Source organism: Leptosomus discolor, chromosome 13 (assembly GCF_034619465.1).
Source record: "Leptosomus discolor isolate bLepDis1 chromosome 13, bLepDis1.hap2, whole genome shotgun sequence".
NCBI lineage: Eukaryota > Metazoa > Chordata > Aves > Leptosomiformes > Leptosomidae > Leptosomus > Leptosomus discolor.
In genome coordinates this window covers 22,834,925-22,849,916 of record NC_141403.1, presented here as the reverse complement: position 1 = coordinate 22,849,916, position 14,992 = coordinate 22,834,925, and the positions used below count along the sequence as shown (strand labels likewise).

At 60.7% G+C, this 14,992-nt stretch overlaps 1 protein-coding gene and 1 long non-coding RNA gene across 4 annotated transcripts; one reads left to right on the top strand and one right to left on the bottom strand.

Moving 5' to 3' along the window:
* Positions 1-1,794: 1,794 nt before the first annotated feature.
* LOC147414543 (uncharacterized) lies at positions 1,795-5,513 on the bottom strand. The gene is made up of 5 exons (XR_015183866.1): positions 4,882-5,513; positions 4,419-4,565; positions 3,641-3,972; positions 2,564-2,660; positions 1,795-2,372 (listed from the first exon to the last, which is right to left on the bottom strand). It is a non-coding gene; the product is annotated as an uncharacterized LOC147414543 (long non-coding RNA).
* Positions 5,514-6,087: 574 nt separating this feature from the next.
* On the top strand, positions 6,088-12,225 carry GTF2F1 (general transcription factor IIF subunit 1). 3 transcript variants are annotated; one of them, XM_086472643.1, is made up of 14 exons: positions 6,088-6,226; positions 6,308-6,354; positions 6,482-6,554; positions 7,158-7,351; positions 7,645-7,815; positions 8,313-8,506; positions 8,609-8,753; positions 8,835-8,896; positions 8,984-9,103; positions 9,178-9,251; positions 9,339-9,474; positions 10,116-10,218; positions 10,299-10,464; positions 11,662-12,225. In XM_086472643.1, the coding sequence occupies exons 1-14, from the start codon at positions 6,191-6,193 to the stop codon at positions 11,749-11,751; spliced, it is 1,611 nt and encodes a 536-aa protein (XP_086328769.1). In that variant the 5' UTR covers positions 6,088-6,190; the 3' UTR covers positions 11,752-12,225. The 3 variants fall into 3 exon arrangements, with proteins under 3 accessions (XP_086328769.1, XP_086328770.1, XP_086328772.1); XM_086472644.1 differs by lacking the exon at positions 11,662-12,225 and having other exon boundaries at positions 10,299-10,670; XM_086472646.1 differs by lacking the exons at positions 6,088-6,226; positions 6,308-6,354; positions 7,158-7,351 and having other exon boundaries at positions 6,483-6,554.
* The last annotated feature ends 2,767 nt before the right edge of the window (positions 12,226-14,992 follow it).

The window sequence follows — 14,992 nt, the reverse complement described above, 5'->3', positions numbered from 1 at the left end:
ATACCCTGCTGCACTCAGTAAGGCAGCAGGTCCCCTGGTGAGCTTTGGGAAAGTCTGGATAAAGCCCCAGTGCACATGGGGAGTTAGCAGAAAGCTTGGTGTGCTGTGGAAAATCCCAGAAGAAGCATTAGCACACTTGGGAATGCAGCAAGGGTGAGTGCGGGGTTTTGGGAATGACCAGCAGACGCCCTGGCAGCCTCGGCAAGTCAACGGGGGCCCCATTGGGCATTGTGAATGCCTGGTGGAATATCTGGGGCACTTGGGAAGGCAGCAGGGCACCCGGTGGGCTTTGGAAAACCCAGCAGAAACTCTTATGCACTCATCGAGGCAGCAGGTCCCCTGGCGGGCTTCAGGAAAGCTCAGATAAAGCCCCAGTGCTCTTGGGAATTTATTAGGGAGCTTGGTGTGCTCTGGGAAAGCCCAGCAGAAGCCACACTGCTCTTGGGAATGCCGCAAGGGTGACGGCGGATTTTCGGGAATAAGCAGTGGATGCCCTGGCACTTTCAGCAAGTCAATGGGGGCCATGTGGGGCTTTGTGGGAAAACTAACTAACTAAAGGCTGAGGAGCTGTGGGGCTTTGCCGGGCCCCTGTTCCTGCTGGGCTCCAGCTGGGGCAGGTGTGGCCAGTGAGGCTAGAGGCAGGGCTGGCCCAACTGTTAGCTGTGAAGAGGCTGTGTGGGCCTGCTGAGGACAGGGCTGTTAGCCCGTAAGGCTTTAAAAACGCTGCAGGAGGGGCTGGGCTGGGGCAGGCAGTGAGGCTGGGGGTGGGCTTGTCTTGCTGTATGAGGGGCTGCAGCTGGGGAAGGGCTGCCTGAGGGGTCCAGCCAAGGGGCTTCCCCAGGCAGCTGCCTCCAGCCAGGAAGGGCGTCTGTCTTTTCCCACCCACCCCGCAGGAACATGGCATTGAGTGCCCCACCCAGTCATGTTGCTGATGGAATGGAGGCAGTAAAGGAGCAGGGGTTGTCATTTCCAGTATGGGGGGGCTGTCCCTGCTCAGCGCTTTGTACTCCATCAGCTGAAGGCAGGTGAGAAAACTCTGCTGCTCCTGTGGCTGCAGCTCTGTGTCCTGGTGCTTGGGCCCTCTGCCAGGCACCTGCAGGGTCAGCTGCATCTCCAGAGGACAGCACCCTTGGGTGCTGCTCTTCTGAGGTCAGTAGTTTTGTTTGGAGAGCTCTGGGGTGGCAAGATGGCTCAGCAGTACAGCTGGTGTTTTTTATTCTCAGTGTGTTTCATTTTCCTGGAATTCCTGGCTTTACTGAAGAAGGACCCTTGCTTTCCTCACTAGTTTTGCTGTACCCTGTGTGAGCTGCTCCCTTAAGAGAACGGATGGTGAGATTATCTCACAGGGGTTCGGGTGCTTGGGGTGGGCTTTCCAGAAGCCTGTTGGGCACCCTGCTGCCTTCCAAGCATGCTGGGGCACCTGCAGGGATCTGGGAAAGCCCAACGGCAGCCACAAGCACTCAGCGAGGCAGCAGAGGGTTCAGGAAAGCCTGCTGGAAGGCCTGGGGCAACTGGGAAGGCAGCAGGGCCAAGGGCACGCTTCAGGAAAGGGTGATGGAAACCTCATTGCACACGGGAAGGGTTCAGGGAGATCAACGTGCTTTGGGAACACCCGATAAAAGCCCCAGGGCACTCGGCGAGGCAGCAGGTCCCCTGGCGGGCTTCGGGAAAGCCCGGATAGAGCCCCAGTGCACTCGGGGAGGTAGCAGGGAGCTCGGTGTGCTTTGGGAAAGCCCGGCGGAAACCCTTTGCCCGGCAAAGGTAACGAGTTAATAACCCTCTTTGGTCAGTAGATGGCAGCAATAACGCACTCTATTAGTAGTATTTCACAGCTCGGATAACAGTATGGGCTGCCCTCATTCTATCTAACACGGAGAGAGAATGGGAAAAAAGAGTGAAAAAGGGCAAGAGAGAGGGGGAAAGAGATAACTCCAGCGACACCTCACAGGTCTGGTCTGATCTTTGGTTCTTCGGTGGTGGGTGCACACCTGTGTCTTGATCATCAGTATTTCTATTGTCTCCTCCATCAATATTCATGAGTGCTGTTCACATTATCCCCTCCTCTTCCCACTTTTCATGCTAATGAGGATGCAGGCGCAGCACACATTTTGGGGGCTCCAAGGGGGTTTTGTCCACTATCGATAAGGAAGTGGGCCTCCCCAGTCCAGAAACACTCCTCCTCTGCAGGGCTTGTCTGGATAGGGGAGGTTGGGTAGCCACTCCAACTGAAGCTCCCTTATCAATCACCCCAACCAAAGTTTCTGGAGGGGGAACACCACTCTGCTCTTATCTCCTTGGAGCAGGCTGTTTTTAGGGCCAATATACAAAACTTGCACTGCCAAACAGGCTCGTTCAAGACACAGACGTAGAATCTGCAAAACAAGTTGTGTAAGGCAATAAATCAGACAGTCCTTCACACCCCTCCAACCCCTCTCACCCTGGCCTGAGGAGCAGCAGCTGCCGGGATGCTGCAGGAAGGGTGGCCCTGTGCCATCACTGGGGCTGGGGACATGGAGGGGGGGGGGGGGGAGATCAGGGGGGCTCAGCCCTTCCCCACGCTCACCTCGTCCTTCTCCTGGAGGAGCTTCTCCTTCCTGTCATCCGTCACTGGAGGGATGACAGGGATGGGGAAATCCGTCCCGCTCTCCCATGTCAGCTTGCTGTGGGCAGAGAGAGGAGGTGAGGATGCTGCTCCAGCCCTGCCTGCCCCCCTGGGCGACATTCCCCTGTGGGTGCTGCAGCCCCAGAGGCCCCAAACCTTGCAGGTACCCAGCATCTGCCTGCGCAGACCCTGAGCCCCCCTGGCCAGTGCCACACTTGGCCCTTTTCTGGTGAGGGGAACATGGGCAGCTCCAGGCATCCCCCCGACCTGCTGCAAACCAGTGTGTGGGGACCCAGGGAGGCACCACCACAGCAAGGGGTGCTGGGGACACCCCCCAGGGCACAGAGCCCTGCCTGGGTGCTCCGAGCTGGGGTCAGGCTCTCCTCACCCAATATTTTCCCTCTGCTTTATTTAAAACACCTTAAACTCAGCATCTCCCTTCTCCCCTACAGACGCAGCCCCGCTGCAGGACAGGCTCCCCGGGCGCCCCGCTGCCCGGCCAGCCCCAGCCACGCCTCCCATCCCCCGTTTCCCGAGCATCAGCTCCCCTTCAGGGCCACCCCTGCTGGAGGGAGCTGTGGGTGTCCCCCTGGGGCCACCCCACTGCGCAGGACCACGGCCAGCTGAACTGACGGCTTCTGCCACGCCAACGGGTCCCTGTGGGTGCCATGTGCTGCCTGTCACAGGGACACCCACACAACAGGTGGAGCAGTCACCGGGAACACCCCCACAGCCCTGAGCATGCTGCGAGCCCAGGTGCCAGGCAGAGGCACTCACAAACAGAGCAGCTACTCAAAAAACAGGGATTTATTCCAAGTACAGTCAACTAACGCTCCAACAGACAACAGCAAGGTCTGGGTGTCAGTTAGGAGCATATTGCTGCACAGCTGTCTTAAGAATGTCTGCACAGCTGTCTTAAGAATGTCGAAGTTCTTTAAACAGCCCTTTTAGGAAAACAATCCTAATTGTGCAGTCATTCACCCATGAAAGGGGGGAAATCTCTCAAGGTTATGGTACCCAGGAACTATAATCACTCACCCACAAGGGCGAGGGCTCACTCCAGGCTGTATCCAGCAGCATTCGCTCCCCACAGATGGGGGTGAGGGCGCTCAGCCCCGGGGAGTTTCCTCAGGCAGCATCCCGAGCCCAGGGGAAAGTCCCCGACTGCAGCCCCACTGCTCCCAGGAGGCCCGGCTCCCCTCGCTCTCCAGCAGGGCCCCATGGACCCTTGAGAGGAATAGTTTTCTGTGGCCATTTCTAATGAGTTGGTGCCAGCAGGAGCAGATGCTGTGATCAGGTTCCCAAGGGCTGGAAAGCCCCTTCTCTGTGTGTTTTGGCTGGTGTCTGGAAAGACCTGACCCTTATCGGGCCTTCAGCAAGTCCTGGTCAGTCAGGTATGGGCAGGTGGACCTGTCATCCCCCGAGACCATCCCCCTTTTCCCCAAGACCCCCCCCTTTCCCTCACACCCCCTTATTTTCCCTCAGCCCCAAAAGCAAGGTCATCAATGACAAGACGTATTTGTTCCTCAAAGATTACGAGTCTCCCACCCTTTCCTCAGACCCCCCTTTCCCTGACTCCCGCCATTCTCCCAATAAACAATTTGTACCCACTGCATCCCTACAACCCACACCCCCCCCAGCAATTTAAGGGGTGCTGGCTGCCCCCCCATATTCCCCCCCCCCCAATCCAGCAGGTCCTGGCTCCCCTATGGAGCTCCACAGCCCCCCACAGAGCCCCGCCTTGAGCCTTTGCAGCCCCTCCTGAAGCCCCAGAGCCCCCCCCCCCCCCCCGAGACCCAGACACCCCCATACTCACCTGCACCCACTCAGAGCTGGGGTTTGAGGCTGTCCCCCGGCTGTGGGGTGCCCCACAGGTCGAGGGTGCCCCATGGTCCAAGGGTGCCCCACATCTCGGGGGCATCCCAGGGGTCCGAGCCACCTGCTCCGCCTTGAGCTGCTCCCACTGTGGGGGGGTGGAAATGGGGTTGGGGGGGGGGACACGACACGGACGGGACAGGGGGGAGCCCCCACTCCCAGGGAGTCCCCAGGCCCATGGGGGGGTCCCAGCCCCATAGGGGTGCTGTATCCCAGGGGTGCCCCATCCCCGTGGGGGTGACCCCTCCCAGGGAGGGGCTGGGGAGAACCCATGGGGGGGGGGGGTGTAGTCCCGGGGGGGTCCCACGGGGTGTGGGTCCCTCCACGGCGGGGGTCTGGGCAGTCCCATGGGGTGTGTGTGTCCCCGGGGGAGGGTCCCCGTGCCCGTCCCCCAATCCCCGTACCTGCAGGCAGTGGTGCTGCAGGGCTGGGGGGTCCCGGGCGTCCTTCTTCCTCGTTTCTAACGCAAATTCGTTCGCAGTCTGTCTTCTTCTTCCGTTGCCCTTTTTGAGTAGATGGCATCATCCGGGCAGGTGGCCAAGGAGCCGGCGGTCGCCATCTCCTCTTGCTGGAATTACCTTTTACCTCCTCCTTCTCTAGCCCTGGCAGTCCCGAGCCGGTCTCCACGGTTTGCTGACAAAGCCGCGACCCGTCGCTCTTCCTGCCGAGCCACCGTGGCCAACGGCCGGCTCCCAAAGCTGGCCCTGACACACGGCGGTTACTTGTCATCAACATCGCGTCAGGGCCGTGCAGAGGCCTCTGGGCAGCTTCCCCGTCGCTTCAAACACGTTTTAACATAATTCTTTCATGTCAATGACGACACCCCCAGGGACCACAAGGCCCCCCCAGGTGACCCGGGACTCCCCGAGGGACGTGAGGACCCCCCAGGGCTGGGGCCTCCTCAGGGCTTGGGGTGATTCAAGGGGTGGTTGAGCTCTCCCCCTCCAGGCTCCAGGCCCCCTCCCCGGGCTCGTTGGGGTGAAAAAAGACGTTTTTCGGGTCCAGGCCGCCGCTGCTGTAACGAAGATTCGGCAGGGCGGGGCCCTGGCGCTGCTACAACATCCCTTACGGCGCCGCGAAGGAACTTCCGTTCCTGCGCAGTGCAAGGGCCGCGGGTGCGCGGAGCGGGCGGCGGAGGCGGCGGCGGCGCGTGCGCGGTGCGGGCCTATGGCGGGCTTTGGGGCCCCTGGGGGGGACCCCGGGGCCTGGGGGTCCATGTAGGGGTCGGGGGGGGGGGTTTCTCCTAGGGCCTGAGGGTGTCTGTAGGCTTATGGGGGTCCCTCTAGGGCCCCGCTGGGGGCTCTTGGGGCCTTAAAGGGGGGGCCATGGGGAGGTGTGGGGGGGGAGGCTGGAGTCGGGGGGGCAGGAGCGCGCGGGGGGCGTATAAGGGCCCTATATAGGAGTTTATGTCCCTTACCGGGGGTTGCAGAGGGACGTATGGGCTCTATAGGGATCTCTAGGGCCACAGAGAGGGGGGGTGGAGGCCCTGTGGGGGCTCCAAGGGCTGGGGAGGGGTCCTGGGGGCCCTAAAGGGGTGTCTGGTGCCGTGGGGAGGCTTTTGGGGGCGCCGGGGGGGGGGGCAAAGGGCCCTATAGGTTGTTCTGGAGGGACATATGGGGAGCTTGTAGGGGCGGGGGGTGCTGTAGGGCAGGGCAGGACCTTCAGCCTCCCGCTGCTCCCTAGGACCCCTCTGAGCCTCATCTGAGCACACCCATGTCTTTGACCGCCGCTGCAGGGATGGCCTCAGCGGTGAGTGCGGGGGGGCATCCCCAGGGACCCCCAGGGACCCGCCGGACCCCCCCCAGCACCCACCCTCTGCTTTCCCCGCAGGGCACCAGCAGCCAGACGGTCACTGAGTACGTGGTCCGGGTGCCCAAGTGAGTCTGAGGCGGGGGGGGGGGGGGGGGGGCGGTCAGAGGGTTTGGGGGGTGTCAGGGGGTGTGGGGTGCAGGCTGGGGGGCTCAAGGAGGGCTGGTGGCACCAGTGATGGCCTCTGTCCCGCAGGAACACGACCAAGAGGTACAACGTCATGGCCTTCAATGTCGCTGACAAGGTCAACGTCGCCACCTGGCACCAGGTGACACGGCGATGGGGGGGACAGGGTTTGGGGACAGTGGGTTCAGGAGCTGGGAGACCCTGGGGACACTGGGAACAGGAGGTAGCAGGAGTTGAAGGGTGGCAGGGTTCAGGGACAGCAGGATTCCAGGGTGACAACCTGGGGGCGGTGGTGCTTGCGGGCAGCTGGGGATGGCCGGATTCAGGACAGTGGGATTTGGTGGGATTTGAGTCTGGGGGGGGGGGTGGCCGCAGCAGGATGTGGGGACAGGAGGATTTGAGGACAGTGGAATTTGGTGGTATTTGGGGCTGGGGAGATTTGGGGACAGTGGGATTTGGTGGGATTTGGGGACAGGGAGAATGTGGTGGGGTTTGGGCCTGGGGGGGGTTGGGGACAGCAGGATTTGAGTCTGGGATGGGGTTGGCAGCAGCAGGATGTGGGGACAGGGGAGTTTGGGAATGGTGGGGTGTGGGGCTGGAGGGGTTGGGAGCAACTTGGTTTGAGGACAGTGGGACATGGGGCTGGTGGGATTTGGGGCCAGAGGGGTTGGGGACAGCGGGATTTGGAGACAGCAGGCCGTGGGGCTGGTGGGATTTGGGGCCGGGTCTGAGCTGGACCCGGCAGGCGTGGATGGAGCGGGACCTGAGCAACAAGAAGATCTACCAAGAGGAAGAGCTGCCGGAGTCTGGCGCTGGCAGCGAGTTCAACCGGCGGCTGCGGGATGAGGCGCGGCGCAAGAAACACGGGATCATCCGTCGGGAATTCCGGGTCGAGGATCAGCCCTGGCTGCTGAGGGTCAACGGGAAGAGTGGGCGCAAGTGGGTGGGGAGGGGACGGGGGCAGGGTGGGGATGGGATGGGATGGAGACTGGATGAGGATGGGAATGGGGACGAGGACGGGATGAGAAGGGGCTGGAGGTGGGGATGTGAATGGGGATGGGCTGGCATGGGGACAGGGAGCATCTGGGGACAGATAGGGGTGGATGTGGGGACAGGGACAGCCCAGGGATGAGGGGGGGATGACACAAGGAGAGGGACAAGACGGGGACAGGCTGGGAATGGGGCTGGGGGGATGTGGGGCTGGTCCCAGCACAGTGTCCCTCCTCTGGTAGGTACAAGGGGGTGAAGAATGGCGGCGTCACCGCGAATGCCTCCTACTACATCTTCACCCAATGCCCCGATGGCGCCTTCGAGGCTTTTCCCATCCAAAACTGGTACAACTTCACCCCTGTGGCCAAGCACCGCACCCTGACAGCCGAGGAGGCCGAGGAGGAGTGGGAGAGGTGAGGGGACATGGCGGGGGGGCACAGGGGGGACACCAGGGATGTCCCAGGGACAAGGAGATGGACACCAGAGATGTCCTGGGGATGGAGGGGAGACACATTCCGGAGCTGGGGAGCACAACATGGAACATGAGAGGGACAGCGGGGATACCCCAGAGCTGGGGGACCCATCTCTGAGTGGGTGGGAGATGTCCTTGAGCTGGAGGGGACATTTGGGGACAGTGGGGACACCCTGGAGCCCCAAGGGACATCGCAAAGTCCCAGGGGATCCCCCCTAGAGCCAGGGGACACCCTGGAGGACAGGGGAAGTTGCTGGGGGACAAGTTCCAGAGCTGGGGAGCACAACAAGGAGCCGGAGGGGGGACAGGACATCCTGGGGACAGAGAGGACACGCCGGGGCCCCAGGGGGCACACCAGAGCTGGGGACACATCCCAGAGCCCCCCATCACGTGGAGCAGGGGGGTGACAGCACTGGTTCTCCCCTGTCCCCCTGCCAGACGGAACAAGGTGCTGAACCACTTCAGCATCATGCAGCAGCGGCGGCTGCGGGCCCAGGACGAGGAGGAGGAGGAGGAGAAGGAGAAGGAGAAGAAGAGCAAGAAGAAGACCGGGGAGCTGAAGATCCACGACCTGGAGGACGACTTGGAGCTCAGCTCTGATGACAGCGAAGACAGCGAGGCTGAGAGTGCAGGTGAGTGGGGTGAGGGGCAGGAGGGGAGCCTGGGGGGGCCCACGCCAGCACTGTGACACCCCCTCCCCAAAATCACCCCCCCCCCCGCCCCTCCTCCTCCAGGGGAGAAGGCACCAAAGCCAAAGAAAGCGGCAGTGGCGGGGAAGAAGAGGAAGAAGAAGAAGGGCTCGGAGGACGAGGCCTTCGAGGACAGCGATGACGGGGACTTCGAGGGGCAAGAGGTGGACTACATGTCTGACGCCTCGAGGTAGGTGAGGGGGGGGTTGGGGGGACGACACCAAATTTTTCCCCCTTTCCCCCGCCAACACAGCCCTGTTCTGCCCCGCAGCAGCTCAGAGGAGGAGGTGGCGGGCAAGGCCAGGGTGACGAAGGAGGATGAAGGCCCTAAAGGTGGGGATGGGGACCCCCCTCCTTATGCTGGGGGGGCCCTAGTGTGTGTGTGCATGTCCCCCTTTGTCACCATCATGTTCCCCTCAGGCATTGATGAGGCAAGTGACAGCAGCGAGGAGAGTGAGGAGGAGAAGGGGGGGGAGGAGAAAGAGGAGGAGGAGGAGGAGAAGAAGGCCCCGACACCACAGGAGAAGAAGAAAAAGAAAGGTGAGCCCCCACCCAACGTTTTTGGGTGAAACCATCCGGAAACGGGACCGATGGTGCTACCTGCCCCCCCCCAGACAGCAGCGATGAGTCGCAGACTTCGGAGGAGAGCGACATCGACAGCGAGACCTCCTCTGCCCTCTTCATGGCGGTGAGTGGGGTGGGGGGTCCCGCCACCCTGGTGGGGGGTTTGGGGGTCCTCAGAGCCCCCCCCTGACCACCCCCAACCCCCCTCCAGAAGAAGAAGACACCCCCCAAGCGGGAGCGGAGGGGCTCAGCCAGCAGCTCGCGGGGCAACAGCCGGCCGGGGACACCAACAGAGAGCGGCAGCACCAGCAGCACCCTCTGTGCTGTTGCCTCCAAGCTGGAGCAAGGTGGGGGCCAGCGGGGGGGGGCACAGGGACCCCCCCTAGGGCGGTTCAGGGTGTCTCGGTGCTCTGAGCACCCCCCCCTTGGGCTGGCAGTGAGGGGTCTGGGGCAGCTCCAGGGGGGATTGGGACAAAGCTTGGGGAGGATCCTGGGGCAGCTCAGGGGGCTCTGGGGGCAGCTCCTCTGAGGGACCCTGGGGTAATTCCTGACACTCTGGGTCAGCTCCAGGGGCCCTCGGGGCAGATCCTGACATCTTGGGGCAATTCCCTTTGCCCTGGAGGGGCAGGCAGGGTTCCCAACACCCCAGGGCAGCTTGGAGGGACCCTGGGGCAGATGCTGATGCCCTGGGGCAATTCTCTGTGGCCTGAGGGAGGAAGCTTCTGGCATCCTGGGGTAATTCCCAGTGCCTTGAGGCAGATCTTGGTACCCTGGGGTAAATCCCCGTGCCCTGAGGGGGGCGATTCCCAGCACTCTGGGATGGCTCTTGGCATCCTGGGGCAATTCCCTGTGCCCTGGGGCGGATCCTGGTACATGGGGCAGCTCCTGACACCTGGGGGCAGCTCCAGGCCCCCCAGGAGTAGCCCCAAACACCCCCCCAGCCCCTCCCTGGAGTCCCTCACCTCATGTCCCCGTTCCCCCCCAATAGGCCGTCGGCAGCCCCCAGGGGGGCTGGAGCTACCAGCGGCCAAACGGCTGAAGCTGGACGCGGGGCCGCAGCTGCCCTCTGGCAAATCCCCCCCCAACAGCGGGTGAGTATCGGAGGGGGTGGGCAGGGGCCCTGTGAGGCAGTTTGTTTTTGGGGACGCCCCCCTGACATCGGTGCCCTCAGGGAGGTGCAGCTGACAGAGGAGGCGGTGCGGCGGTACCTGACCCGCAAGCCCACGACCACCAAGGACCTGCTGAAGAAGTTCCAGACCAAACGGACGGGGCTGAGCAGCGACGCCACTGTCACCGTCCTCGCCCAGATCCTCAAGCGCCTCAACCCCGAGCGTAAGGTCATTGGCGACAAGATGCACTTCTTCCTCAAGGAGTAGGGCCGCCTGCTTTGGGAGCCCCTCCTTCCCCTGAGACCCCCCTGTTTTGCCTCAGCCCCGAGTGCAAGGACATGGGGGACAAGATGTGCTTGTTCTTCAAGGACTGGGAGGCTCCCACCCGCCTTTCCCTGACTTCCTCCGTTCCCTCAATAAACAGTTTGGTTGTACCCGCTGCCTCCCTGCAACCCCTGCCCCCAGCGATTTTGGGTGATGCTGGCTGCGCCCCCCCCCATCCCCATATTTCCCCCCACCCTGGCTCCCCTATAGAGCCCCACAGCCCCCCACCCCACGGTGGGGGTTTGGGGGGTCCCCTGGAGTGTGTGTGTGTCTCCAGGGGAGTGGGGTGAGAAGTACTGGTTGGGGGATGCAGGATGAGGGGGTTCATACCCCGGGGGCATTCAACCCCCCTAGACCTTGCCTGCACATTGGGGGTGTCCCCCCAAGCTGTCTATGTGTGTCCCCCCCACCCCTGAGGTGCCACATCTCTTGGGCGTTACTGCGGAGGTGCAGTGGGGGGAGGGTTCCCTGCAGCCCATCAGATGCAGACACACACCCCGCCCCCCCCCCCGTTTTCCCGGGACGTCTGGGTCCTCTGCCAGCTTTGGGGGAACATGGGGGCTGCAAGGCGGTCTGGAGGGAGCCCCCTCAAAATGTCCTATGTAGGTTAAATCAGTTTGGAGGGCAGGAGGGATTATACCCCCTACCTGCACCCCAAGCCATAGTCTATCCCCGCCCTACACCCCCAGATCTGCTTACACCCCCAAACCAAGGGGTACCCTGATCCCTGCACCCTCAAATCTGGCTAAACCCCCATGTATACCCCCAAACTGGGGCATGTCCCCATCCTGTACCCCTAAATCCAGTTATACACCACACCTGTACCTCCAAACTAAGGTGTGCCCCCATGCTGCCCCCCTATATGGTTATAGCTCCCATCTGCACGCCCAAGTCTGGTTATATTCCCACCTGCACCCCAAATCAGGATGTACCCCCCCACCCTGCACCCCTAAATCCAGTTAAATCCCCCACCCTGCACCCCTAAAGCAAGGTGTACCCCCACCCTGCTCCCCCAAATGTGGTTAACTCCTGTCCTAGGTTACAGTGTAAAATATGCCCAAAAAGGAAAAAAAAAAAAAAGTATTCCATTACCATCTTCAGGAGCTGTTGAGACCAGGTGGGGCGGTGCTCCCTGCCTCCCCCCTCTGGACTATCTCCTGTTACTGGGCACAACAATGCCTTATCGCCTGACCCATCGGTAACTCGCTCCTGGGCTATCTCCTGTTCATGGCCCATCAAGGAACTGCCTCGCGACTCCCCATCCCAGGGTGAGATGCTCCGCCCGGGGGGAGGAGCCAAGCAGTCCATGCTAAATAAAAACTGAGATCTCCAACAGCCTAGCAGCCTTCTGCCACTGGATTCCCAGAGGAGTTTCCCCCCCCCTCACTGGAGTTCCAGAGGACAAGAGCTACCTACCTACCACTGGACCTTCGGAGGAAGACCAGACTCTTTTACCTGATCGCTGCTTCCACAGCACTACACCCATCGCTTCAGGAGGACTGCAGCCAGCATCTTATCGGACTGCTACTGCCACCCTAACAGGGTGTCAGGTTGTATTCCTGACTCTGCCAGTGTAAACCAGGAGGTTGTTTTTTTTTTCCCCTGCCTTGTGTTATGTATATATATATATATATTAGTAAAGAACTGTTATTCCTATTCCCCGTATCTTTGCCTGAAGGCCCGTTAATTTCAAAATTATAATAATTTGGAGGGAAGGGAGTTGCATTTTCCATTTCAAGGGAGGCTCCTGCCTTCCTCCGCAGACACCTGTCTTTCAAACCAAGACATTCCTCACCTTGCGCCTGCAAACCACTGCGTATCCCTCACCCTGCCCCCCCCCAAGTCTGGTGATACCCTCGCCTGCACCCCCCACATCCATAAGTGCCTGGGGGCTGGGAGACCGCGGTGGGAAGCACCGGGGGGTGGCACCCAAAGGACGATGTGGAGGCCACGGGTACAGTGTTTATTGCCGCCAGGGGAAACTGAGGCAAGGGGACACGGATGGACCACCCCGGGGAGCCTCTTAATGCCCCGTGTCCCCATCCGCCAGCTCAGGGGACCCATCCGTGCTTCAGCAGGCAAGGCCACTGCCCCCTTGGGTTCAACAGCTTAAAAAAGGTAGGGGGGAGATTTTAAGGGAAATAAAGGGGTGAGGAGCCCCAGAGCTCGGTGGGGACAAAGCCTGGGGCTCCCAGGTGCTTCGCAGGGGAAGCTGCGGCTTGGAACGGGGGCACAGCCAGCACCCCCTGGGGTGCAGCACCTCACCTGCCCTGAGAGCCTGTTCAGTGTTCGATTGGGGAGCATGGAGGCTGCTGGCTGCCACACCTACACCTGCCAGGCTCCTCCAAAGGGGACATGCGGGACCAGGAAGGGCTTCAGGGGGGCTAGTGATCACTCCCCTGGGCACAGTTTCTCCTTTCCGGGAGATGGAGGAGGGGTTTGGGGGGACTCTGGGGAATGGTCACCCCAAAACAGCCCAGGAGTCAACCCAACTGCCTCTGTGCCTCAGTTTCCCTCCCCTGGGGCTCCATGGGGGTGGATGGGGACACCGTGCGGCACCCCCAGGCCTCAGTTTCCTTGCCTGGGGCTCTGTGGGGATGGATTGGGACCCCCTGGGTGCCCAACGAGCACCACTGTGCCTCAGTTTACCCCCTCCGTTGGTTCCGCAGGGACATGCAGGGTGCATGCACACTGTTCCCCAGGCACAGCCACTCTACAAACATGCCAAGCCCCATCCCAGCCTTGTCTGTGCCTCAGTTTCCCTCGCCTGGCTCTCCATGGGGACAGACAGGGACAATACGCAGCATCCCTGAAACACCCCCGCGGCTCAGTTTCCCTGCCTTTGGCTCTGCAGGGACACACGGGGTGCACACACGCAGTCCCTTGGGCACAGCCACCCTGCAAATGCCCCCGGCCCAGTCCCAGCCTCCCCTGTGCCTCAGTTTCCCACCCCCCCAGTGCCACACCCGGGTCTGGGCCACGCCAGAGGGGCCAGGGCTTATGCCGAGGAAGAGGATGCTTTTGGGGAGGCATATGAAGCCTTCGTGGGGCTCCCAGGCACAGTTGCGGGTGGCAGATGTGGCCAAGGGGCTCCCCGAGGGGCAGGAGTGCCTGCAGCGGCAAGCTCTGCTCCCGCACCAGCCACAGTGACCACCTGCTGGGGCGTCCCCATCTTCGTCCTCATCATTCTCCTCATCTCCATCTCCATCCTCATCTCCATCTCCATCCTCATCTTCGTCTCCATCTTCGTCCTCCTCCTCATCCCCATCTTCCTCATCCTCCTCCTTGTCCCCATCCTCATCCTCGTCCCCACCTTTGCCCTCCTCTTCATCCTCCTCTTCATCTCCATCTTCTCCTTGTCATTCTCCTTGTCCCCATCCTCGTCCTCCTTCTCATCCCCTTCCTCGTCCTCCTCCTCCTTGTCCCCATGTTCATCCTTCTCCTCTCATCCTCCTCTCATCCTCATCTCCATCCTCATCCTCATTCTCATATTCATCCTCGACTTCATCTGCATCTCTGTTGTCCTCCTCGTCCCCATTTTCGTCCTCATCCTCCTCCTCAGCCCCACCTTCATCCTCCTCCTCCTCCTCCGCCACTATACTCGTCCCCCCTCCCCTCAAGCCGCCATCGCACAATGCCCACAGAACTGACAGATGGGGGATGGGGCAGCCCCGGGGGGAGGGGGGAGGGCCATGGCCAGGGCGGCAGTGAGGGTCCTCCCCATCTCTGAAATGGGGAAGGAGGAGCCCAGCGCCGCTCGGCCCCAACCGTTATTATTTAGATACTTCAATATAAGCAGGAAAAGAGCCGGCGGAAACAAATACATCTGACGGTGGTTTTTTATTCTCTTTTAGCTAAAACGGTTAACCAGGCAGCACGTTCTGTGGGCAAGCCCCAAGCATTTATAGTTTTTTTCAGTTTTGTTTAGCCAGAAGCACAGACTCTGTTAGTTTGGTTTCAAAGGCAAAAACTGCTTTTGTAGGCTGATGACAGGTAGAAGAGTCTTGATTTGGTTTATTAATTTTGAAGGAAGACAATGTAAAGCCCATGTACATTCCTTTAATCTATTAAAGGTAAAGTTTCAATCAACTCTTTTCCTTTGTCGTTTCTCTGCCTGCTAGTCACAAAAAGGAGGGGAAAGCCATGCTCAGGCTCTTAGAACGTCTGGTAGTTAACGTTACATACACATGGCTAAAGCTTTTGATTATATTTTTTTTAAATTTATTTGTGGTATTGCTGCCAGACCAAAAATCCCACTGTTTCAAAGTCTGTGAGTCCTTAGTGTTCACTCATCTTGTAACTGAAAACCGGAGCTGAGTGCGGGACAGCCTGGGTGGCACCCAGGGGGGAATAAAGGGGGGCAGGTGTCTCCACAGGGGAGAGTTCTGCTGTTTGTTGGAAAACCCCACACCACTGCACATGACAGGTAAGA

Bases quoted from the DNA above. Each gene is read 5' to 3' on its own strand.
- GTF2F1 (XM_086472643.1), top strand. From the start codon at position 6,191: ATGTCTTTGACCGCCGCTGCAGGGATGGCCTCAGCG. The intron at 8,754-8,834 runs GTAGGTGAGGGG...TCTGCCCCGCAG, and splicing joins TACATGTCTGACGCCTCGAG to CAGCTCAGAGGAGGAGGTGG. The intron at 9,252-9,338 runs GTGAGTGGGGTG...ACCCCCCTCCAG, and splicing joins CCTCTGCCCTCTTCATGGCG to AAGAAGAAGACACCCCCCAA.